The sequence below is a fragment of the Erythrolamprus reginae genome, chromosome 4, assembly GCF_031021105.1.
Source record: "Erythrolamprus reginae isolate rEryReg1 chromosome 4, rEryReg1.hap1, whole genome shotgun sequence".
Lineage (NCBI taxonomy): Eukaryota > Metazoa > Chordata > Lepidosauria > Squamata > Dipsadidae > Erythrolamprus > Erythrolamprus reginae.
This window is the reverse complement of record NC_091953.1, coordinates 9,837,388-9,861,321: the sequence shown is the minus strand read 5'-3', so window position 1 is coordinate 9,861,321 and position 23,934 is coordinate 9,837,388. Positions and strand designations below refer to the sequence as shown.

Sequence of the window (23,934 nt, the reverse complement as noted above, 5' to 3'; positions counted from 1 at the left end):
AAAATCCAGGATTAATAAGTTCCACCACAGTAATCTTCTTAGGTAGATTCAAACGAGAGATGCCAAGAACTCAATCTGGGTAAGAAGGAAGAAAAAAATGGGCAAGGACACTCAATTATATTTCTGAGTACTGGAAGTAAGTAATAACATCATCCAGGAGTATATAATTTAGTTTAGACTTTATATAGGCTGGTGTTTTTTGAATTCGGTCCTTCAGTGCCATCTACTGCTACCTTTATGAACTTCCTATATATTCCAACCAAAATCAACTAAAAATTCAGTTACAGTGAAAGGAGCTTGTTAGTGCTTAACATTTACTTTTTATATATACAGTATTTTAAACAGAAGAGAAAGCATGTTTAGAAATAACACTGCTCAAAAAAATAAAGGGAACACTTAAACAACACAATATAACTCTAAGTAAATCAAACTTCTGTGAAATCAAACTGTCCACTTAGGAAGCAACACTGATTGACAATCAATTTCAAATGCTGTTGTGCACATTCAGCTTTGTACAAAGCAATGTATTCAATGAGAATATTTCATTCATTCAGATCTAGGATCAGTGATGGGCTACCAAAATTTTTACTACCACACTGTGGCTGTGGCTTGTGCATTTTCTTTCAACATCTTTCATTGCAAATTGGGTGCTCTGGGGTGGAGTTCCATTTTTGCTACCCCACTGCGTTCCCCCCCATCCGGGCAGTAGCCCACCCATCTAGGATGTGTTATTTGAGTGTTCCCTTTATTTTTTTTGAGCAGTATATAATAAATACAACAGTATTCTTAGTTTATCTACAAGGAAACTGAAACGAGGAAAATAGGAAAACATACATTTGGATGAAAAAGAGACCAGCCTAAAATTCTGCCATTGTGTACTTGCCTAACAAGATGGCAGCACAAAGCCAACTTTGGTTGATCTTGAAAGATGCTAAATGAGGATTGCCAGTGAAGAAAGGTAGCGTCCAACCCTCTCTTAGAAGAATAAAATATTTTAGGAAATATTAAAAAGAGAGAATATTATATTTATCTAAGAGAAATGGAGAAACACAATCTTGGAGACTGAACGCAGCCCCCAAGTCTTTCTTACTAGCCCCAGGAGATATTTTGTGCCCATTGAAAGAAACAAAAGACCTACAGCTTCAGAAGGATGGGATTGAGACATGACCCTCCAGGACATAATAGGATCAACCCATCTAACAGCAGAGCTCACCACAATCTTCTGTGGACATTGCATTACCCTCCAGGGTTCAACCAAACTTTGCTCACACAAACTCCTAGGATTTGTACATGGCCCCATGGGAGTCTGATAAAAGCCAATAGAATACATGTTCTTGCGCAGGAATAGGAAGTTCAAGTGCAAAACCCAAGAGAAGATATAAGTACCCCCACCACCATTCTCAATTCCATGTGGTCAGCTGCCCAAGACCTCAAACCCACATGGTTCTGCTTCATCATTAAACTATCTTTCCAATCAGCCTTCATGTTTCCAGAGTCTTTTTAACAGCTTGGAACTGAACCAGATGGATATTTCTTCCAATACCAGCCTACCATTGAATGGACGATTGTCAGAAAAACCCAGGACATAATTCTTTATTGGCCAAGTGTGATTGGACACACAAGGAATTTGTCTTTGGTGCATATGCACTCGGTATACATAAAAAGAAAACATAAATTCATCAAGAATCATAAGGTATAAAACTTAATGATAACCATAGGGTACAAATAAGCAATGAAATCATGCTAGGAAACAATAAAAATAAATTACAATTATACAAGCAACAAAGTTACAGTCATAGTCATGAGGGAAGGAGATGGGTGATAGGAACGATGAGAAGACCAATAGTACAGTAATAGCAATGCAGCCTTAGTAAATAGTTTGACAGTGGTGAGGGAATTACAGTAATACCTCGTCTTACAAACTTAATTGGTTCCCGGAGGAGGTTCGTAAGGCGAAAGGTTTGTAAGACAAAACAATGTTTCCCATAGGAAACAATGTAAAGTCAATTAATGTGTGCAAGAAACACCACCACCCCCGGCAAAAATGGCACTCCACTGGGTGCCGCTGCCCGGCTATCGCCTTTTGAAACAGCCGGGGGGCTTCTTGGCGTCCTCCCGAACCCGAACGCCAAACCCAAACTTTTGCCGAACTTCTAGGTTCGGCGTTCGGGAGGCCACCGAGAAGCCCCGTCGCCCGGCTGTCACCTTTTGAAACAGCCAGGGGGCTTCTCGGCGTTCTCCCGAACATCGAACCTGGAAGTTCTGCAAAAGTTCGGGTTCGGCGTTCGGGTTCAGGAAAACGCTGAGAAGCCCCGCCGCCCGGCTGTCAGCTTTGCAAAAGAGCTGCGGAGCTGTCGGGCCGGTCGGGAGGCTCAAACGGAGGTGGGGAATCCCAATAGGGAATTCCATGGGCGGAGCTTTGACGTCATGAAGACGTCTTTCCTGGCTGGCCGAAAGATAATGATAATTAATATGGGGTTTCCTGCCTGAGCAGGGGGGTGGACTAAAGACCTCCAAGATCCCTTCCAATTCTGTTATTCTGTTCTGTTAAAGTCACTAAGCAATCGTAAACTGAAGATGCCGTGCTTTTACAATCAATAGGACACATCCAACCCAAAAGGAGCTGTAAATAACCAAGGTTGTAATCTTTGCAATCAAGTGTGCCCCCCTTTTCAAAGTCACACTGACATACTTGGAAATCATGCCATTATTATACTTGTCACAGTTAATAAGAATGTCAACAGCAGCATATAAGAGAGCAGTAAAAGTGGGACTTAATGAGCAATCATTACTTCTAAATAGCTGCCTTTAACATAGCTTGGGAGGACAGAAACTTTTAATGATCTCTGAATGATGGGTTACATTTCTTGATGTAGACCAATCATTCATAATGTAAAACATGCTTAAGTAGAAAACTGTCCAATTTCTAGAAGAACAAGAAACAACTGTTTATTTTCAATCTGGGACATATCTCCATCAAGACTGTGGTTAAATAAACTAACATTTGCTGACTGTTAACTGCTCTTGATATCCAATTGTATTTGATCTCTCAATTGTGGGTAGCAAGTCGATCATTTCTGTAATTTTGGCGTCCTTCCCATTGGAACTTCTATTTGGCATCTGAAAATCAAAATGTTTTATTTATTAGGACCTCCCCTAGGTTGACTCCCTGCGGGACTGCCTTCTGCAGCACGAATCCCAGCGCCTGGTCAAGTCCCACAGAGTTGGCCTTCTCCAGGTCCCTACAACTAAACAATGTCCTTTGGCGGGTCCTAGGCCTAGGGGAAGAGCCTTCTCTGTGGGGGGGCCGGCCCTCTGGAATCAACTCCCCCCGAGATTCGCACTCCTTGCCTTTCGTAAGAATTCTTTCTTTTCTTCCTTTCTTCCTTTCCTCCCTTCCTTTTCTTCTTCTAGAAGCTTCTTGGAGGAGGAGCAGCAGCAGAACTTTACCTAACCCAGTTTTTTGACAGACCCAGTTCCCAGGTTTGTGCACTGACCCAAAACGGGCCGCCCTAGCTTCGCTACAAACAAGCATTTCTTGACCCAGTGAAGAAATAACCAAGATTAGTTTCTTTAAATGGCGGGCACAAGTGCACCAGCGTGCCTATCGTCCCTGTCCTAAGTTTCTCTTTCATTAGAACCAATATCATGTATATAAACAGTGTTATCTCTTTGTATACTACCAATGGGTACTTCACAAAAAAATAAATAAATAGAATAAAAATTAAAAATACCCTCACAGCTGCTCCCTAATGCGCATGCGCCCCGCTTGTCCACCCCCACCCTCCAGTTCCTCGCGCCGCTGGGTTATACTTTTGCGCCTGCGGCCTCAAGCTCGACGAAGTTTCGCGAAGGTTCCCGAAAGCACCGATCCGTAAACCGTCCGGGGGGAGGGACCGGAAGAGGCGGCGACTTCCTTCCTGTCAGTCATTCTCTCCCCTCTCCTCCCCTCTCAATACGAAGCGACCGGCGTTTCTCCTTCACCGGCCATGGCACTTCTCTGCTACAACCGGGGATGTGGTCAGCGCTTCGACGCCGCCACCAACACGGAAGGTGAGCGCGGCCTTTTATCCAAAGCCTTTCCTTGCACGGGCTTTGCCGTCTTCCTGAGGGTGGGGACTACAGTTTCCATGGTGCGCAGCCAGGCACGGCCCCGGAGGAAGCCGGCTGCTTGGTGGGCGATGGGATTTGGAGCCCGAGCCCTCTCAGGAAGAAAGACCGTCTTGCCGGGTGCTTTATGAGGGAAAGCGGTTGCCCTGCTAGCCTGTGAGGCTCGTTGGGTGAAGGTGTGAGGGTCGAGAAAAAAAAGGAAGGGAAAAAAACCCCCTAATAAATATTAAATTTATTGGCAGCCCATCTTATCTCCATGGTAACTGGGCGAATTCAGGGATCAAGCCGGATTCAATCTGGGCCGCTTTAAAGGATGACTGGACTTCAACTCCCAGAATTCCCCAGCCAGCTTTTCTAGCGAGAGGATTCTGGGAGTTGAAGGCCAGCCATCTTTAAAGCGGCCCAGAATTGAGGGACATGGATTTTAAAGCAGGGGTTCCCAACCAGGCAACTGTAAGACTTCTGGACTTAAACTCCTAGAATTCCCCAGCCAGCCTGTCTAGTGAGAGGATTCTGGGAGTTGAAGTCCACAAGCCTTACAGTTGCCTGGTTGGGAACCACTGCTTTAAAACCCATGCCCCTCAATTCTGGGCCACTTTAAAGATGGCTGGACTTTCTCATTGAAGATGTTTCACTTCTCATCCAAGATCTGATTGAATGGTGGGGAATGGAAGGATTATCTTCATCTATCTCCACTCTGCAACAAAGTAGTTTCAACAGTTTCCAGAAGGATCCACATTGTACCACTCAGCTGGCCCTGATGACACAAATAAACTCTTCCATTCTCCACCATTCAGTCAGAACTGAAGAAGCTTCTTGGATGAAAAGCAACACATCTTCAAAGTCCAGTTGCCTCCTGAAAAAGCACCTTTGGGATTTTAATATTATGGTTACTTTACATTCTTTGGCATTTTTATTTATTTATTTTTATTGCCATAAGCTGCCTTGAATATTGTAATTAGCTGAAATAATAAGAACACGTGTACTTCTCACCTATGGTCAACTCCTTAAAACTACTGTATGTTTCTCGCTGTAGCCCAATCACTTTTGATGTATGACAAGTTGCAGCATGTGAAAACGTGGGTTCCTTCATTGGTTCATTAACAGCTTTTCCCTCCTCAGATGTAGATCACTGCACATCCTTCATTACATAATGTAGCATTTTGGATATAAGCATTTTTTATGTGTGAGCATTCTTAGCCTCCTTTTGCATATGTGCAAATGTTTAATTATAACTTCTAATACACAAACCGAAACCATTATCTTATTAAATAGTTTCTTGATGTCCATATATAAATAATATATAGAAGAAAGAAATCAGGAGTTCCCAGTGTGTACATGGCTATCTCTTTCATGTCTCTTCAGCAGCAATTTTTCTCACATCTTTTTATAATGTTAAAGAAGAATATTTTGTCAGAAAGAAACTGCATGGATTGAATGGTTGAAACACCAGCAGACTCTGATTGCTGTGTCCCCATCTCCTTCCATGTCTTCTATCTCTGGGAAGGCACTCAGTTGAGAACTCTGGCTTTAACTATTATTTTTTAGAATATTTTCCCAAACTGGAAAGGTTCTTTCCTCCATCAGTAAAGAGTTGGCTATTACATAGCAGAGGGCTAGTAAATGTAATGTACAATCAATTCTCAATATTTGTAGTAGTTAGTTTCTATAAAGTTACAAACATTAAATTGGTCAATACTGAAACCTCAGATGTGAACTTGTCAGTCGAGTCAATTTTTTTTTGTTCTTCAGCATGTCTAATGACCATGAAATTACTGCAGATATTGATTGCAATTATGAATTTTAGCAAGTAGGCAAATTCACAGAAACAGAATCTGCGAAGGATGAGAATCTGCTGTATTTATCCCCATCCCCTTATCTAATGTTTAGATATTACATTCATCTTGAATATGAAGTTCAGTGATTGTTTTACTAAGTTTTTCCTTTTTTTAAAAAATGATGTAAATATTTATAAGGTAATAATATTTCTGCAGATTTACATAGTGGTCATTAAGAACTTTATTTCTCTTGCACGGTTAATAGTTCAACACTATTTTAAAAGATACCTTTAAGCAATATGCATGATGTCCATATGGAATGTATACTTACAATGCCATGAGGGATATATGATATACAAATGAAACTGATATAAAAGAATTATGATTTGCCAAGAAACATTTCAGATTTATTTTGTTATATAACAAAATATTATTATATAATGCATTGTGACAATAATAACTAAAGGACATTCTTTCTCTGAATAGCCTAAATTCTAAATTTAGACTACCAGAACCCAGCAGAGATAAGAGAGAAGCAAGGATAGTCAGCCAGTAGCAAAAAAAGAATCTATAGGGAATTGTAGGCTTTATTTCATATCTTGAAAATTTCACTGTTGTATATGTCTAAATTGTTCTGCTAAATACTGCTCATATAAAGTTATTCACTTGAGTTTAGCTAAGCTGTCTGCTTTTTCATTTTTAGAATCCTGCACATATCATCCGGGCGTACCTGTCTTTCATGATGCTCTTAAAGTAAGTGGGCAAATGTAATTATTTCAATGGCTTTTAAAAAACTGAAACTAAATCATACTAATTGTAGTTATTTCAAATGCTTTGATGACCTCTTGTCAGTTTATCTGAAGGTAGTAAAACTCATGTTCTTTCCCCCCTAATTTCCTCAAATAATACTGATATAAACATATGCTAAATCATGAGGAAAGGTTGCTAGAGGCAGCCAACTGAATTGTGTTGAAGGCTTTTCAGTTTATTCAGGTTTTTTTGCTTCAGTTGGGGGAAAGGATATATGATTCATATTTTTATTGTAAAATTAATTAACTTGTTTCATTGCTTAATCAAGCCTTGGGCAGTACAAAACAGAGATGAAAAGAAATGTAACTGAAAAACAGAAAAGTAGGAATGGTCAAACAATTTAAGAGAAATATGGCATTATCAGACCAGTGTTAAATGTTCTTCTTTTTAGTTCAGGTGTTCTTTAATAATATTCACTAGAAGATGGAGAGCAATCAACCTAGATGGGAGGAGAGATCAAGCAAAGAATCATCTTGGACTCCCTAGCTAACTACAATAGAACTAGGTCTAAACTCCTTCCCCTTGAGTGACTTAGGCCCATTATGGTGAACCTATGGCAGGGGTGCTACAGGTGGCACGCAATGCTTTGCCCTATGTCAGCTCCAGCGCGCATGCATCCATTGGCCAGTTGATTTTTGGCCTTCCAAAGGGCTGGGTGATGCCGTTTTCGCCCTCCCTAAGCTTTAGAGAAGCCTCAGGAGCCTGTGGGTGGCGAAAAACAGACCCAACAGGCCTACCGGAAATTTGGAAATCAACTTCTGGCTGGCCCATCGGGCTGTTTTTTGACCTTCCCAGGCTTCAGGAAAGCCTGAGGATGGTGAAAAATATGCTTGCGCGCATGTGTGTGTTGGCAGCGTGGGTGGTGGTGGTTGCGTGTGTATTTGAGGGGGGGCATTGCGTTATGGATGTGGGTACACACGAACACGCTGTTATGCGCACACATGCCCTTTTGGCACCCAACCAAAAAAAGATTCACCATCATTGACCTAGGCCTTATCTGGTCTTTCCCAGACAAAATTCGCCAGTCTGGGTAGATTCCTGTACTATAAGCAGATAACAATAAGGTGCGCTAAATGTATAGGTCTTGCTGTTTCCATTTGATACTAGATAAGATTTCAATGTCACCATATTTTTACAGGGCTGGTCATGCTGTAAAAGAAGAACGACAGACTTTTCTGATTTCTTAAGCATTAAGGTAACGTATTACTAGCTACATAAGTTTTTATTTAACTGTAGTATGATATTAACGCTTGACTACCAAATTCAGTCAATTCATTGGCAAAAACACATGCATAAGCTAGCTTGGTTTATTTAATTTCCGGCAAGTATACGACATGGCATATTGTGTTTAAATGGAACTCTTATTATCTGAGCTTTTCTAAAGCACAGGAACTCTGCTAATCTAGCGTCTTACAATACTGTGAAGAATAGAAGTTGCTATAGGTATACACATATCATTAATTTTTTTTAAAAAGGAATATCTGTTTAAGCAAGCATACAAATTAGAATGATAAAGATGAAGGCTAATAAGAAAAGAGACTTTTTCAAGTATATTGATAGAACTGAGTAACAATTTGTACTAAATAGGGTTTTTTTACAACAGGGTTGTACCAAGGGCTTCCATAATAGTGAGAAACCCCCTGAACCAGTCAAACCGGAAGTGAAAACTACTTCTGAACGAAAAGATTTAGCTGATCTGAAACCTAAATTTCAAGAGCACATAATTCAAGCACCAAAGCCAATAGAAGCAATTCAAAGACCAAGGTAACAATACTGCGATAATATCAATTAAGACTGGCATTAATGCCAAATCAGTTTCATAGGTTATAACTATTTATTTATTTTGCATTTATTACTGTGTTTCCCCAAAAATAATACATGTCCTGATATTAAACTCAGCAGGGCTTTTCAGGGCATGCATTCAAATACACACACACATCCCACACCGAAAATAAGCCCCTTTCTTCAACTATGTAGACTCAGCCCCTGCCCCATCTGCCACCCCCAAATTGTGCCCAAACATCTTACCAGAGTCTGACAGCTTGCTGCTACTCTTTCTCGGATGGCCGATGCAGGAAAACTCCTTGAAATGTAAAGAAAAACATCTCGCAAGTGCAAGCAATTAACAACTACATGGCATTGGGCCAGAATACACCCGGAACCGCCTTCTACCGCACAAATCCCAGCGGCCAATAAGGTCCCACAGAGTTGGCCTTCTCCGGGTCCCGTCGACCAAACAATGTCGTTTGGCAGGCCCCAGGGGAAGAGCCTTCTCTGGGGTGGCCCCGGTCCTCTGGAATCAACTCCCCTCAGAGATTAGAACGGCCCCCACCCTCCTTGTCTTTCGCAAATTACTCAAGACCCACCTTTATCGCCAGGCATGGGGGTGTTAAGATATTCCTTCCCCCTAGGCCATTACAAGTTATGCATGGTATGTTTGTGTGTATGTTTGGTTTTTATAATAAGGGTTTTTAGTTGTTTTATTAATTGGATTGTACATGCTGTTTTTATCGTTGTTGTTAGCCGCTCCGAGTCTGCGGAGAGGGGCGGCATACAAATCCAATAAATAATAATAATAATAACTTCTCACACTTGCTGCTGTGAGTGTTCCTCGTCCACCTCTGGTAAGGGTAGATTCTGAAGAGGATGAGCCAGGCCCATCGTGGTACCCTGGGCCAATGGTGTTGCCAGTTGATGCAGAGAGTGGGAGTGAGGGAGAAATAGACCTGGATGAAACTGAAGGACCACCAGAGGTGGCAGATATGTCAATGATAGGAGAGTCTGACTTAGATGAGGAAGAAGATCCAGAGCCTTTACTAGATGCCCGCTTTAGAGGATTAAGAAAAAGACAAGAATACTTGTATGAGAAAAGGAAGTAGTCTGTAGTTTTTAACTCTAGTGAATTGTTGACCACTTCCTATAGGTATTTAAGGGTGGTGTATGGGTAATCCGGGGTGGAGTTACAATGTTTTGCAATGGAGTCGGATAATGTTTGAGGTCTCAACCAGGTCACGCTGGCCACCTGTTATTTTCCTGCTAGAATCTCATGAAGGAATGCACATGTAGCTTTGGTCTTTGGCAGCAGCCTTGCCGCGGAACTGTTATAGCTTAATTACCCTAACTGAGAAACTGCCAAGATTATATCACATGCATGACTTTGGCTTGTAAAAAATGAGACTTTATATATAAAAAGACTGATTTGAAATATCAGGGTGTGGATTCCTCCTTTGTTTTCAAGCTGAGTGGGCCTGGGACAGAACACTCGCGAAAAGTTTTTCTTCACCTTACAAGGAGTTTCCCTGCAAAGACCGTCCGAGAAAAGAGAAGCAGTGAAGCTGCCATATCCTGATAAGATGTTCGGGCACAATTTGGGAGGGGCAGGTGAGGCAGAGGATATCTCCGGGACCGCCTTCTGCCGCACGAATCCCAGCGACCAGTTAGGTCCCACAGAGTTGGCCTTCTCCGGGTCCCGTCCACAAAACAGTGTCGATTGGCGGGACCCAGGGGAAAAGCCTTCTCTGTGGCAGCCCCAGCCCTCTGGAACCATCTCCCCCCAGAGATCAGAATTGCCCCCACCCTCCTTGCCTTTCGTAAGCTCCTTAAAACCCACCTCTGTTGTCAGGCATGGGGGAACTGAGATATCCTTTCTCCCTAGGCCTATACAATTTATGCATGGTATGTTTGTGTGTGTGCTTGTTTGGTTTTTAATAAGGTTTTTTTTAAGTTATTTTAAATATTAGATTTGTTATATGCTGTTTTTATTATTGTTGTTAGCCGCCTCGAGCCTACGGAGAGGGACGGCATACAAATCAAATAAATAAATAAGTAGATAAGTAAATGGATGGATGGATAGGGAGGGAGGGAGGGGTAGGCCACAAGATGCGCATCTTACCAGCGTCTGACTTCTCTCTGCCACTACACTCTTGGCTGGCATTTTCTGGGAAACTTGTAAAAGAGCTGCCGCTTCCCTGGAAAATAGAAACATAGAAGATTGATGGCAGAAAAAGACCTCATGGTCCATCTAGTCATGCATAATGAGCTCTCTCACAGCGCCTCTTCTCTCTCTTCTTCTCCTGAGTGACAACTGTGTGTCCGGAGATCGGCAGGACAGATTCGGTGAGCTGGACGCACTGCTGCCGATCAGGAGAAGAAGAGAGAGTGGAAGTGCTGCAAGAGAGCCCATTTCTCATGTTGTTGTGTTCCCGGGTGGCGGCAGCCCATACAGCTCCCTAAATCTGGCCTCTAATCTCAGCCGGCAAGAGGGAGTGCCAGATGGGGCAGCGGAGAAACGAGACCCATGGAGTGAGGTAGGGCTCCCCTTGCCATCTCTTCTCCCCGCTCACCCGGCATAGCAGGAGCCTAGAAGTCAGCTCCCTGAATCTGGCTTGCTGATGTCTCTTCTCCCGAGCCTCATAGCACCTCCTCTCTCTCTTCTTCTCCCGAGTAGTAGCGGTGCATCCAGCTCACCGAATCTGGAGCAGCTCTGACCCAATCCTCGCAGTGATGCAGGCAAAAATCAGCCACGCCAATCCCTCTTCATGGCTGTACCCCGAAAATAACACCCACACCCAGATAATAAAGCCATATTTCGGGGGGATCCAAAAAATATAAGATAGGGTTTTATTTCCAGGGAAACACAGTATTTGCTGTCTAAAGTGTAATGTCTAAGTATATTTTATTTACTTTTTTCCTGGAGAAACCCAAAATATCTTTGTAAACCAATCTTGGATACAATTGTAAATCTATATGATACAATCCATTTTAATCATAAGAGTAACTACCAAGAATATTAATATTATGAACTCTTTTTAACCTCCTTAAAATATGCAGGATATTTAGCTGTTGAGACCGAATAATCAAAATGATGCAATTTTTCCCCTGTGGTTCCTTAGTTCTGATGAACCAATGAGCTGCTTGCAGTTAAAAGTATCGGCATCCTTGAAACAATCGCTAGAAAAGCTAAAGCTGTCATCAGGAAATGAAATTAAAAAGGGTATGTAGCTTAGTAATATTCCAAGGTGATTTTACCAAAGAATTATTATTATACTTCATTTTTGCGGAGTGTATGGTGCTGTCATTTGAAAAGCAAACATCTTGAGCATCTTGTGAGTGCTCCTCTGATCCCTTATACCGGTGTTGGTGAAACTTTTTGGCAACGAGTGCCAAACGGGAGTGTCCAGTGGGAGGGAGCACTAAAATCAAAAGAGTAGCTCGCACCGGAAATCGGAAGCCCAGGCAGGGATCTACTCGTCCGGTTTCCGGCACTCGTGTGCCGGAACCTGGAAGAACAACAGGCGACAGCTGGCATATCTGGAGAGATGGCTCTGCATGCTGCTTCCGGCACATGTGCCATAGATTCACCATCACTGTCTTAAACAATACATCCCAATCCTCCCCCCCCCTCCAACCCCCCAATTTCTTTTAAGCACGAAAACTTAGAAAAGTTCTAAAAGAGAATTCTTATTTTATAGAAGAGGATAGCGATGAGATAAAGATTGGGACTCCGTGCAAAAATGCAGGCTGCTCAAAGGTAAATATTTTTAAATCTTATTTAAACAACACAGTAGACCATCTGTTTTATTTCACGTGTTCTTGTTTTTTAGTACAGACCCGCCAACCAATGTTAGATCAGCATATCCCATGAATAGTGATCATATGTATATATCAAAGTGCATTTTCTTGCATTCACAGCCAAGGGAGTTTTCACCCATTTTCTTATTTTTAAATACACATGAATCATAACAACAATAAAGTATTATTTTAAACAAAGTCTAAAGTTCCCAATGTTGATCCAAATCTGCATAGGTAAATATTTTTCTAACATCCCTTAAAAGATCCACAGAAAAGCCTCGCCTCCTCCTCCTTTCTTTCTCATCCAAACAGCTGGAAGAAACTTGGCTCATTGTGTAGCATTTTGGGAATTGGGAATTGCACAATAATAAAAATGGCTATGGCCATTTGTGACTTTTTCCTACTTGGCAAGCATTGGGATGTAACCTCCTGTAATTCAGTGTCTAATGAACTATTTTCTGTTAACATGTCCCTAGACATTTGAAGGACCAGGACCAGAAGACATGTGTATCTATCATGCTGGTGTGCCTATATTCCATGAAGGGTGGGTATCATGTGCCTAAATTCATTCTTAAAATTCTTTATAGATGAGCAACATATTTGGATGACTAGCAATGATGCTATGTGATTCTATGTACAATTTATTTCCCCCCTGCCCTTTGTGAAATTTAGGATGAAGTACTGGAGTTGCTGTAAGAGGAAAACATCAGACTTTAATACTTTTTTGGCTCAAGAGGGCTGCACAACGGGAACACACCTCTGGATTAAGAAGGAAGCCGTAAGTAGTTGCCAGCTACACTGTTTGGCTATGTTGATTAGGAAAATATATATGTTTTTGGCTTTGCATTTAGTCCATTTGTACCATAATATAATAATAATAATAATAATAATAATAATAATAATAATAATAATAATAATAATAATTCATTGGATTTGTATGCCGCCCCTCTCCGCAGACTCTGAGAACTTGAAGTCTGTACAGTTTTAAATACAAGAAACAAATGATAGTTTGAATATTACAGGAAGTCCTGTAGTGTTGATCATATGACCCTGGGGATCATGCCACAGTTGTAAGTGTGAAAAAATGGTCATAAGTCACTTTTCAGTGCCATTGTAACTTTGGATGCTCACTGAGTCCTCGGAGAAGAGCGGCATATAAGTTCAATAAATAAATAAATAAACTGATGTAAGTTAAGGACATATATTTAGAGTATTATTTCTATAGAATGAAATTTAGCATTTACTGTATATATTAAACCCATTTGCAAACATGTTTATTTGAACGGGTCCAAAGACGGGCTGCAAGAATGGTGGAAGGTCTTAAGCATAAAATGTATCAGGAAAGACTTCATGAACTCAATCTGTATAGTCTGGAGGACAGAAGGAAAAGGGGGGACATGATCGAAACATTTAAATATGTTAAAGGGTTAAAGAAGGTTCAGGAGGGAAGTGTTTTTAATAGGAAAGTGAACACAAGAACAAGGGGGCACAATCTGAAGTTAGTTGGGGGAAAGATCAAAAGCAACGTGAGAAAATATTATTTCACTGAAAGAGTAGTAGATCCTTGGAACAAACTTCCAGCAGACGTGGTTGGTAAATCCACAGTAACTGAATTTAAACATGCCTGGGATAAACATATATCCATTGTAAGATAAAATACAGGAAATAGTATAAGGGCAGACTAGATGGACCATGAGGTCTTTTTCTGCCGTCAGTCTTCTATGTTTATATGAATTGCTCTGGCAGTTTGTAGTAAGTTATACTATATCATACTACACAGGTTAATCTGTTTTTCTAAAAAATGCAGTTGTACTAGAGGTTTAGCTGTAATTGTCTTTTTTGAGACACATTGCCAGCAAGTTTTTTAAACGAATATTTATTTTTACCCCATCTTTATTATTTTTATAAATACAGTAACTCAAAAATTAATATACCGAAAATGACATTGATGGGTCCAAGAATGGAAAAGTTTGGCAGAAGCGTATGTTCTGTTTTCCCTGCAGCATTAAGCCTTAACCATACATATTCTATGTAGTTTTCTCCATTTCCCACACCAAAGTAGGGCGTCCTGAAAGCCCTCTCACTCGCTCCAATAGATTGAACTATGGGTAGAATGGAAAAGAACAGCTTCCCATGTTTTCATGTCATGAGACATGAGCCCACCACATGGTGGCCCAGTGGTTAGAATGCAGTATTGCAGGCTAACTCTGACCACAGTCTGCAGTTCGATCCTGATAGGGCTCAAGGTTGACTCAGCCTTCCATTCTTCCGAGGTCAGTAAAATGAGGACCTGGATTGTTGGGGAAAATATGTTGACATTGTAAACCGCCCGGAGAGTGCTGTAATAAATTTATAAGTGCTATTGCTATTTTGCTAATAGTTCCTGCCTCGCTCTCCAATAAGCAAGGTGTATGAGGAGCTGTTTCTTTCCTGTTTAGCTCACCAATAATTGGGTCTGGCAAGTCATGATAACACTCCTGGGCATAAATATTGATAGCTCAATTGGATGCAAGACAACCCCATATATGGACAAATAGTGGACTGGAAGGAATGGGTGTAAACGAGACATAAAAATTCTATATAAGATGATTCTTGTAATTAGGTATTTTACCTTCTGAGGTTCACGGGTATTCTTCCCGTGCCTTCTCTAGGTCCCTGTATGATACTTTATGCTCATGCCGGAATCTTTGTTTAAGTTATGTTTATGTTATGTTTGATATATGTTTCTATGTTTTATATCATGTTAATAAAGACTTTTAGCTTTTATTCTCTTGGTCTGGGGAATTTTTCTTACAGCCATGTTGAAGAAATATATTTTATTTGTCAAGCAATCATCTACAGGTAGTCCTTGACTTATGTCCACAGTTGGGACTAGAATTTCTGTTGCTACACTAGGCAGTTTTTAAATGAGTCCCATCCATTTTAACAATCTTTCTGCCATAGTTTTTAGCCGATTTTTCATGGCTCCTATGGGACAGTCCAGGATGGGTAACTCTAGTCCTCTAGTTCTATGACTGAGTTGAATTTCTGAAGACTGCCTCCCTGCCAACGGTGCCCAGATCTTCACCCAATGAAAAAAATAGATAGCAGTGATTTTTTTAAAACATATATTTTAAATGAAAACATTAATTGTGTCTGTCTGCTCAACTTTAAGGGGAAGAAGATGGTGCCATGCAGACACGACTGGCATCAAACTGGGTGTGAAGTGACAATTTCAATCTATGCGAAGAATTCCATTCCTGACCTTAGCCGGGTAGAGGCAAATAGTACATTGGTGAGTTCCTTTTTTTCTTTGGTGGGGCTGATGTACATGCACAAACTTTTGATTGATTGATTGCATGCCATTAAATCAGCGTTGACTCTGTCCCAGCAGTCAACTGGGCTTTCTTGTTTTTTTTTTCTTTTGAAGATGTTTCGCTTTTCATCCAAGAAGCCTTTTCAGCTCTGACAGGATAGTGCGGAATGGATATGGATGACTGAGAATCTCTACAGACTTTTAGCTATGCCATTTAGGATGAACACCCTTTGAAGGGTGTGGGACTGGGAGTGGTTTTTGCAGAGAAAATATTGCAGACTACAGGAACCAGGAGCACTTCTCAGGTAACCCTGAGGACACAGATGAACCTCCAAGCACTTCAACGACCCTGGAAAAGGATGCAAATGACCAGCTGCCTGCAAGGAATATAAACCCACTATCCAGTCAGAGCTGAAGAAGCTTCCTGGATGTGAAGCGAAGCATCTTCAAAAGAAAAAAACAACAAGAAATTCCAGTTGCCTCCTGAAAAACCACCTTTGGGACAACCATGACTTGGATAACTGAGAATCTCTACAGACTTTCAGTGTTGGCTCAATGTACATAGAATTTCCTTATGTTGGTCAGATCTCCCAATGATGTACTTATGGCCACTGTAACAGAGTGCATCCTTCTTGGTGCTGGTCAACCTTATCTTCTTCCTTCTGTCAACCTTTCCCAGCATTTGAACATTTTACAGGGAGTTAGAGGTCTGTACCATCAGAGAAGATTGTACTGTATTAGAATGTGAAGTATGTGCGACATCTTCCAAAGAGCAACACAATAAACTATGTATATTAAATTAGTTGCACTAAAGTATATGCACACAGGGATAAACATATAGAGGTAGTCTTAGTTCTTTGTAGGTCCTTTTATGTGAGGCTGATTAAAAAACTAATTATGTGTTGGATGGAGAGCACTGACAATGTAATGAATATATAATTGGTTCAATAATCAAATCCAAAGAGTAATCACCAGCAGCTCTTCATCAAATTGTAGAGAGGTTTTAAGTGAGGTGACAAATAGTTCAGAACTGGAGCTTGTAATATTTTTACATTTTTATTGGATGAGAACATAAAGAGATCACTTACCAACTTTGTAGAGGCCGTTACATTGGATGGCGTAGTTAATACTTCAGAGGACTTTTTTTTTTAAAAAAAAAAATCAGGTTAAAAAGATGGATTGAAAATAGCAATGCAATTTAATAGAAGCAAATACAGAGTTCTTAGAAATTTAGCACATGGAACTGAGGTGGCAAATACTGGATTAATAAGAGCAGTTGTGAAAAAGAGCTTTCATTAGCAAACTGGATTCCCCAATTGTGGGATTAATCACTCTGCTCTTCTATGTTTTGTTTGGGCATCTGAGGTGTATCAAGTTTGGGTCACCATGCTTTAAGAAGGAATCAGAAATTGGAACAAGTTCAGAGAATGGCAGTAAGATCAATTAGAAATTGAGTTTTGTAGAATGGTTGAAGGAATTTTCTTTCATACTTTTTTAATGAAGATGGGTGGACTTCAACTCACATAATTCCCCAGCTGGCTGGGGAATCTTGTGATTTGAAATCCACCTATCTTCAACTGGCCAAGCTTGAGAAACATTACTTTCATACATTTAAAAGGGAGGATTACTTCCAAGTAATAATAGACCTGTTTGGGTAAATATGAGTAAACTTGCATTTCTCTTTCATTGCATACACCTTCTTCTTTTCTTTTTCTTTTTGCAGGTAAACATCCATATTGTGTTTGAAGGTGATAAAGTGTTTAGCCAGAATCTGAATTTATGGGGAGTAAGTACCCAATTCTGCTACAGATCTTACGCTACAAAGTTTCCCTTGAAGTTGTTTTATGGATTCTGTTGTCAGACTTTTCTAATGCGGTGTGATTGTGTTTTAAGAAATATGTAAATGTCTAGTTCACAGTTGTGGAAGTGGTTGATGAATGGATTCTATGCACTTAAGTAATTACTGTCCTAAATACGTGTTTTGCAAAAGTCCATACGACACAGTGAATCAGTTTTTCATTCATCACAATTACAGCCTGTAATGAAATAAGATAAAAGCTTACCTGTTGTGTCCTTGGACTGTCTTGATATAAAAATGTGACATTTAAGACGCTTATTGATCTCAGACATCTAGATAAGAAGCCTTCAAGACTACTGTTAATAGTCTCCTTTTTTCATACTTTGGGAGCAAAATTTCCAATTTCCCTATTCATTTGCCAGCTGCAGATAGTCCTCGATTTATGACTCAAAATTTCTGTTGCAAACTTAAAAGTTAATTTTGCCCCATTTTACGACCTTTTCTGTCACAGTTGTAAAGTGAATCTCTCTTCCCGGTTTGCTTTTCCTTATCAGAAGGTCAGAAAAGGTGATTGTGTGACCATGGGGTACTGTTACAGTTATAAATATGAGTCAGTTGACAAGTGTCTGGATTTTGATGACATGGCCATAGTGATACCGCTAAGATTGTAAGTGCGAAAAATGATCATAAGTCACTTTTTTCAGTGCCATTGTAACTCTGGGTGCCGCTGCATGAATTGTTGTAAGTCGAAGACCACCTGTATTCATTTCATGCACATTTCATGAAACCCCTCTCAGCAGTAGCGACGGCGAAAGAGATCTTGGTGGATAATCAACTAAACATGAGCCAACAATGTGCAGCAACAGCCAAAAAAGCCAATACAATCCAATACAAGAGGGGAATACACTCCAAGACCAGGGAAGTCTCAATACCACTCTACTACGCCCTGGTCAGACCACACCTGGAGTACTGTGTTCAGTTCTGGTCACCACACTTCAAAAGAGACATTGAAACTCTGGAGAAGGTGCAGAAAAGAGCAACCAAAATGATCAGGACTTAAGAAGAGAGACTGCAGGAACTGGGCATGGATAGCCTAGAGAAAAGGAGGGCCAGAGTGGACATGATAGCAGTCTACAGGTATACGAGGGGTTGCCACAGAGAGGAGGGGATCACTTATTCTCCAGGCCACCGGAGGGCCGGACGATGAACAACGGCTGGAAGCGGACCAAGGAGAGATTCAACCTGGAAATAAGGAAGAACTTCCTGACGGGCAGAACGATCAACCAGTGGAACAACCTACCAGCGGACGTTGTGAACTCCAATACTCTGGACACTTTTAAGACGAAATTGGACTGCCATTTGGCTAGGATGCTATAGGGTTCCTGCTTAGGCAGGGGGTTGGACTTGATGACCCGCATGGTCCCTTCCAACTCTAACAATCAATCAATCAATCAATAAATAAATAAACAATTCTCATAGATAATATAGGAGTCATGTGTACCACGGTGGATTTTCTTTCCCCAGAGTTCAGAGACTTGCACTCTTTCCAAAGTTATAACAATAGTAATAGCACTTAGACTTATATACCGCTTCACAACGCTTCCCAGCCGTCTCTAAGCTATTTACAGAGAGTCACCTATCACCCCCCTACAATCTGAATCCTCATTTTACCCACCTCGGAAGGATGGAAGACTGAGTCAATCTTGAGTCTGGTGAGATTTGAACTGGTGAACTACATCCAGCAATCAGCAGAAGCAGCCTGCAGTACTGCACTCTAACCACTATGCCACCAAGGCTCATTGATTTCACTGTAATCAATAAAGACGGCCATGTGCCAATATTACAGGTAGTCCTCAACTTACAACTACGATTAAGCCCAAAATAGATGTTGCCAAATGAGAAATTTGTTGTGAGTTTTGTCCCATTTTACACGTTTTCTCGCCATGTTTATTAAGCAAATCACTGCAGTTGTTAAATTAGTAACACTGTTGTTAAGTGAAATCTGGCTTCCCCATTGACTTTGCTTGTCAGAAGGTCGCAAAAGACGGTCACGTGACCCTGGGACATTGCAACCATCATAAATATGAGCCAGTTGACAAACATCCTGATGTGAATCATGTGACCACGGAGCAGCCACAACGGTCGTTAAGTGTGAAAAAGGGTCATCAGTCACTTTTTCCAGTGCTGTTATAACTTTGAGCGGTCACTAAATAAACCGTTGTAAGCTGAGGACTACCTGTTTCAAAAGCCAACTAAACACATTGCATTTAAAGATTGCTTTCTGAGTCTACCCTGTCCCATTGCTTGAACTGACCCCACTGTTCTCCTCTTCCAGGTGATTGATGTGAAAAGGAGCTACGTAAATATGACGGCTACCAAGATCGAGCTCGCCATGAGGAAAGCGGAGCCCATGTTATGGGCAGGCTTGGAACTCCCAGCATCCAAATTGCAACACAAAGAGCCTCAAAACATTGTAGAACAAGCTTGAAATCTGAAAAGCTTTCTGGCTCCTTGTGCCAAATGGTGACTTGGTATTTTAACCCAAATTGATTTTATAGGCGGCCACTTTTTTTTAAAAAAAAAGTTCATTCCAGCTCAAGCGTAGTGCATGACTTTTAAGCTGTAGGGCAGAACACTGATTTTGTTGTACCAACTCCTCAATTTGCCCAATTTCGGCTGATGCTCGTGGAAATCTTGCAAACTTCAGATTTTTTTTCTGCCATCGTGTTATGAAGAGATCACATGTTCTCATTGTCCCAAATTAAAGAACATTTAGATGTTATCTAAATTAAATAGCATCATTTCTAACATCTTCTAGGAAGCATTCTCTTATATATTGGAAATCCAAATTAAATTCTCATTAGGTCGTTGGATGCTTGCAAGATTGGTTCTCGGTCTACAGCAAAGGGAGCATATAGGAGTATGGCTGCATTGCTATATCATATTTTTTATGTTATTAAATGCAGAAACAGAACAGTAGAAAAAAGACCTGGAGGTTTTAAACTTGCCTGTGCGAAGAAGCTGGTGACTCTTCTCTTGTTTTTATTCCTTGGAATTCAGGAAATATATTGTCAGTGAGCTGCTAAGCTACCTCTTTGCACTTATTCAGAAAACCAAGACTTTCCAAAAACAAGGCACTGGAAATTTTAGGTCTGTTTCGTTTGCTTCTCTTAAGCCTTGCCCTCATCCAAAGAGGAAATCGCATAGACAAAATGTCCTATTTGTTCATCTTATTTTGGTGGCTATGCTTTTCTGATCAATTTTTCTATCTCCTTTATGGTAAGACAACTCGGGTTATACCAAGATAGTCAATTTGCGACCCTTTTTTTTTTTTTTTACCAGAAATGTGACTTTAAATGGGAATGGGGGAAGCTGGGAGTTCTGAAATACACACAACAGATACAAAATGGTCAGCTTTATGCAAAACTGGGATCTCTGTGTAAGTGGCAAATTGTGCTGGCAGAATACGTTACATAACTTTATATACTTGAAGATGGCAAAACTACTATGGACGCAGAATGACTCATTGGCACCACTCAAGTTGTAAGGGATTGCACAAAGAACGGAGCCCTTTTTAGTAGCACGTGTTACTTGTATTTATATATGTATATATAAGTTTTAATCTGGCAGTTATACGAAGAAAATAAGACAGCCTTTCGTGGCTGTAATTCTTAATAAACATTTAAGAAAAGTTTAAACTGAATTTTCTAAGAAAAGGTAACTCTAGAACAGGACCCCCTCAACCCTCAGTCTGCAGCCTAGTGCCAGGCCATGGCCTGTTCGAAATTCGGTCTGCAAGCGGCAGGCAAGTGTGCCTGCACAAAGCTGCATCTGTGCAAATGATGTGCATGCACACAAAACCCTCTCCACTCCCTGCTTTGCTACTACCAGTCCACAGAGCCTTTCTGATCTGGATGGTCTGTACCCCAATCACCCTTGAATCAAGTATCCTGCCTTCAGGGGTCGGGAGAAGCCATTCGGTGAGTGACAGATTCTCCCAGCAGCTTATATTGTTCTACCCAGCAGATTCGCTTGGTGATTATAGTTCTTTCCTGTGGCTTGACCTCTGAGCAAGATAGCAAACTGCATAAAGACGAGTCAAGCAGAATTTTAATTGCAGACAAAGTAGAGCATGGTGAATTCAAACACTTTGTCTGATATTTGAAAGCAAAAAAAAATGCTCTTCAAAAACAAAGCCATGGTTTAAAATAACATGTAAAAAATGGAGAACGTGCAGCAAATCCCAGTTGATCTTAGTTGTCTACTTTAAAAGTTCCTGGAGAGTAATTTTCCAACAAGAGGTCAGTTTGGTCTCAGAATATCAAATGGTTGCTCTTTGTTAACAGTTGTAATTTATACTTCCCAGCATTGTCATGTTTCATTAGCATGACTTTTGGATCCAGTTCATGTTGCATACCAGTTTGTTCAAAGGCGCCAGCAAGACTTAAAACCAATAGCTGCAGGTACCTTTGGGAGAATAGCTCTCCATTCCCCAGATTGTTGTTGCGTGTTCATTTATTTGCCTGATTCTTAACTACAGAAGTTACCGTACTGTAACTTTCTTGGGTTGTGGTTTTTGTTTTTTTCCCCTCTACCCTTGAAATAAGCTGTTGGCACTTGAGGTGCAGTGATCAGTTTCCCCAGGCTTCTGTGGTTCAGTCTGTTTAGGAATCGATTCATTGTATGGAATCCTTCCCAGCACTGTGTATTCCTGATGGGACTTGACAGCATTCGTGGTCTGCCATTTTTGTGGTCTATTGCAGGGATCCTCAATTTTAGCAGTTTTTAAGGCTTGTGGACTTCATCTCCCAGAAATTTTGGAACTTGAAATCTACAAGTCCCCAAGATTGGGGACCCCCTGTTATTGGGCAAGGAAAAAAAAAACCTGGTCAATCATTTAGCTTGGAGTGTTACAATTGTAAAGCCTCCTACAGGTCTTAATTTGAGCAGTTGCTCAATGGACTCTGCCATTTCAAGCACAATTTTCATGTTCATAGTTGAATCATTACTTTTCCAATGAAATGCATGGGCATTCTAAAATGCAAAGCATGTTAAAATTGGGATCCAAGTTTTATTAAGATATTAGTGCTACACAGCCAAGTCACCATTTCCACAGTCAGTACTGTTGGTTTTTTGTCTCAGAAAAAAATATATATATTCTGTATAGTAATAAAGATATTTGCATTAAATTATAGCATGAGAATTTTTCTTTAAAAGTCAGTGGCTGTTAACTTTTTTCATACCATACCTTAGAACTTTATTTGTGTATGAAAAGTGAAGAAGGAGGATGTCTGGGGCTGTAGGTTTTTCAAATGTTTTTCTTTTTCTGATTTTCCCATGCATGGGTGTTTATTTTAAACTGTGTTGGAAGATGTTTGTGGTTTCATACCTTCAGATATTTTTTATAAATTTTGAAATAAACAACTTAGTGCCTAATTTCTACCTTTTTTGAACAATTGTGAGAATATTTGGTTTGTTGCATGTAAAACCTGTTTGCTCAGATCCATATAAGATTAGTTAAGAATTCTGACTTATATTATGTAAGTCCGTGCAGTGGATGTATTTTATTGACTATTTCCATCAAATCCATTGGCAATTTAATACCACAGAAGGGCTCATAGAGAATGCTTTTATCATATGTGGAGCAAGTGTTACTTATAGAAGAGCTGAGAGATTGATTTAAGCAAAGTTCAGATTCTTCCACAGAGAATCAGTCTGTCCCTAGGGTAGGCAAAGTTAGCTCTTCTATAACTTGTGGACTTCATGAGCCAATCATGCTGGCTCAGAAATTGTGGGAGTTGAAGTCCACATGTCATTGAAGAGCCAACTTTACCTACCCCTTGTCTACCCCATTCTTTCTCAATCTGATTTGAGCACTTAGCAATTGGTGTGCATTTACGACAACAATGTGGTGTGGTCCTCTGATCACCATTTGTGGCCTTGCCAGCCAGTTTCTGACAAACAAGGCGGGTGGGGGGACAATGACAGACGTATCTCTTTAACTATTTTTTGATTCACTTAGCAATGATTTGTTTAACAACCAAAATATAAAATTAGACGTGATGTACTCAACAACCGCTTTGCAGCCAAAATATTCTGGTCCCAATTGTCATCAGTAAAGGACTAGTTTGTGGTTAGTGATGGGCGACCCCAACGGTGTTTGGGTTCAGCAAGTTCAGACGAACTTTATGCAAAATTCGGCCGAACTCGAACCCGAATGGGGAATCCCACCAAGAGATTCCGGGGGCGGAGCTTTGATCTCATGTACACCGGCAGGTTGCTAAGGATGCCAAGGTGATCACTTTCTGGATTCCATGGAATCCAGGAAGTGATCACCTTGGCGTCCTTAGCAACCTGCCGGTGACGTCAAAGCTCCGAACGCCGAACACGACCCCGAACTTTGCCCGAAGTTTCAAAAAAATTTGGGTTCGTGTTCGGTGTACCGAACACTGCAAAATTCGGTACGGACACGAATTGTGCGAGTTCGGTTCGCCCATCACTACTTGTGGTTCTGAAAACTACCTGTATTGGAGTCAAGGGGGGGATTTCAAATTTTCACTCCCACTTGAATC

The 23,934-nt window shown here is 40.7% G+C and overlaps 1 protein-coding gene across 1 annotated transcript; it reads left to right on the top strand.

Moving 5' to 3' along the window:
* The first annotated feature begins 3,891 nt into the window (after positions 1–3,891).
* Positions 3,892–22,798, top strand: CHORDC1 (cysteine and histidine rich domain containing 1). The gene is made up of 11 exons (XM_070749604.1): positions 3,892–4,053; positions 6,592–6,641; positions 7,837–7,893; positions 8,302–8,462; positions 11,591–11,691; positions 12,170–12,228; positions 12,746–12,813; positions 12,942–13,047; positions 15,424–15,543; positions 17,288–17,350; positions 19,698–22,798. The coding sequence occupies exons 1-11, from the start codon at positions 3,990–3,992 to the stop codon at positions 19,848–19,850; spliced, it is 1,002 nt and encodes a 333-aa protein (XP_070605705.1). The 5' UTR covers positions 3,892–3,989; the 3' UTR covers positions 19,851–22,798.
* The last annotated feature ends 1,136 nt before the right edge of the window (positions 22,799–23,934 follow it).

Excerpts from the sequence above, each read along its gene's own strand:
- CHORDC1 (XM_070749604.1), top strand. The coding sequence starts at position 3,990 with ATGGCACTTCTCTGCTACAACCGGGGATGTGGTCAGCGCTTCGACGCC. Across the intron at positions 6,642-7,836 it reads TCTTTCATGATGCTCTTAAA|GGCTGGTCATGCTGTAAAAG; the intron begins GTAAGTGGGCAA and ends ATATTTTTACAG. Across the intron at positions 13,048-15,423 it reads TCTGGATTAAGAAGGAAGCC|GGGAAGAAGATGGTGCCATG; the intron begins GTAAGTAGTTGC and ends CTCAACTTTAAG.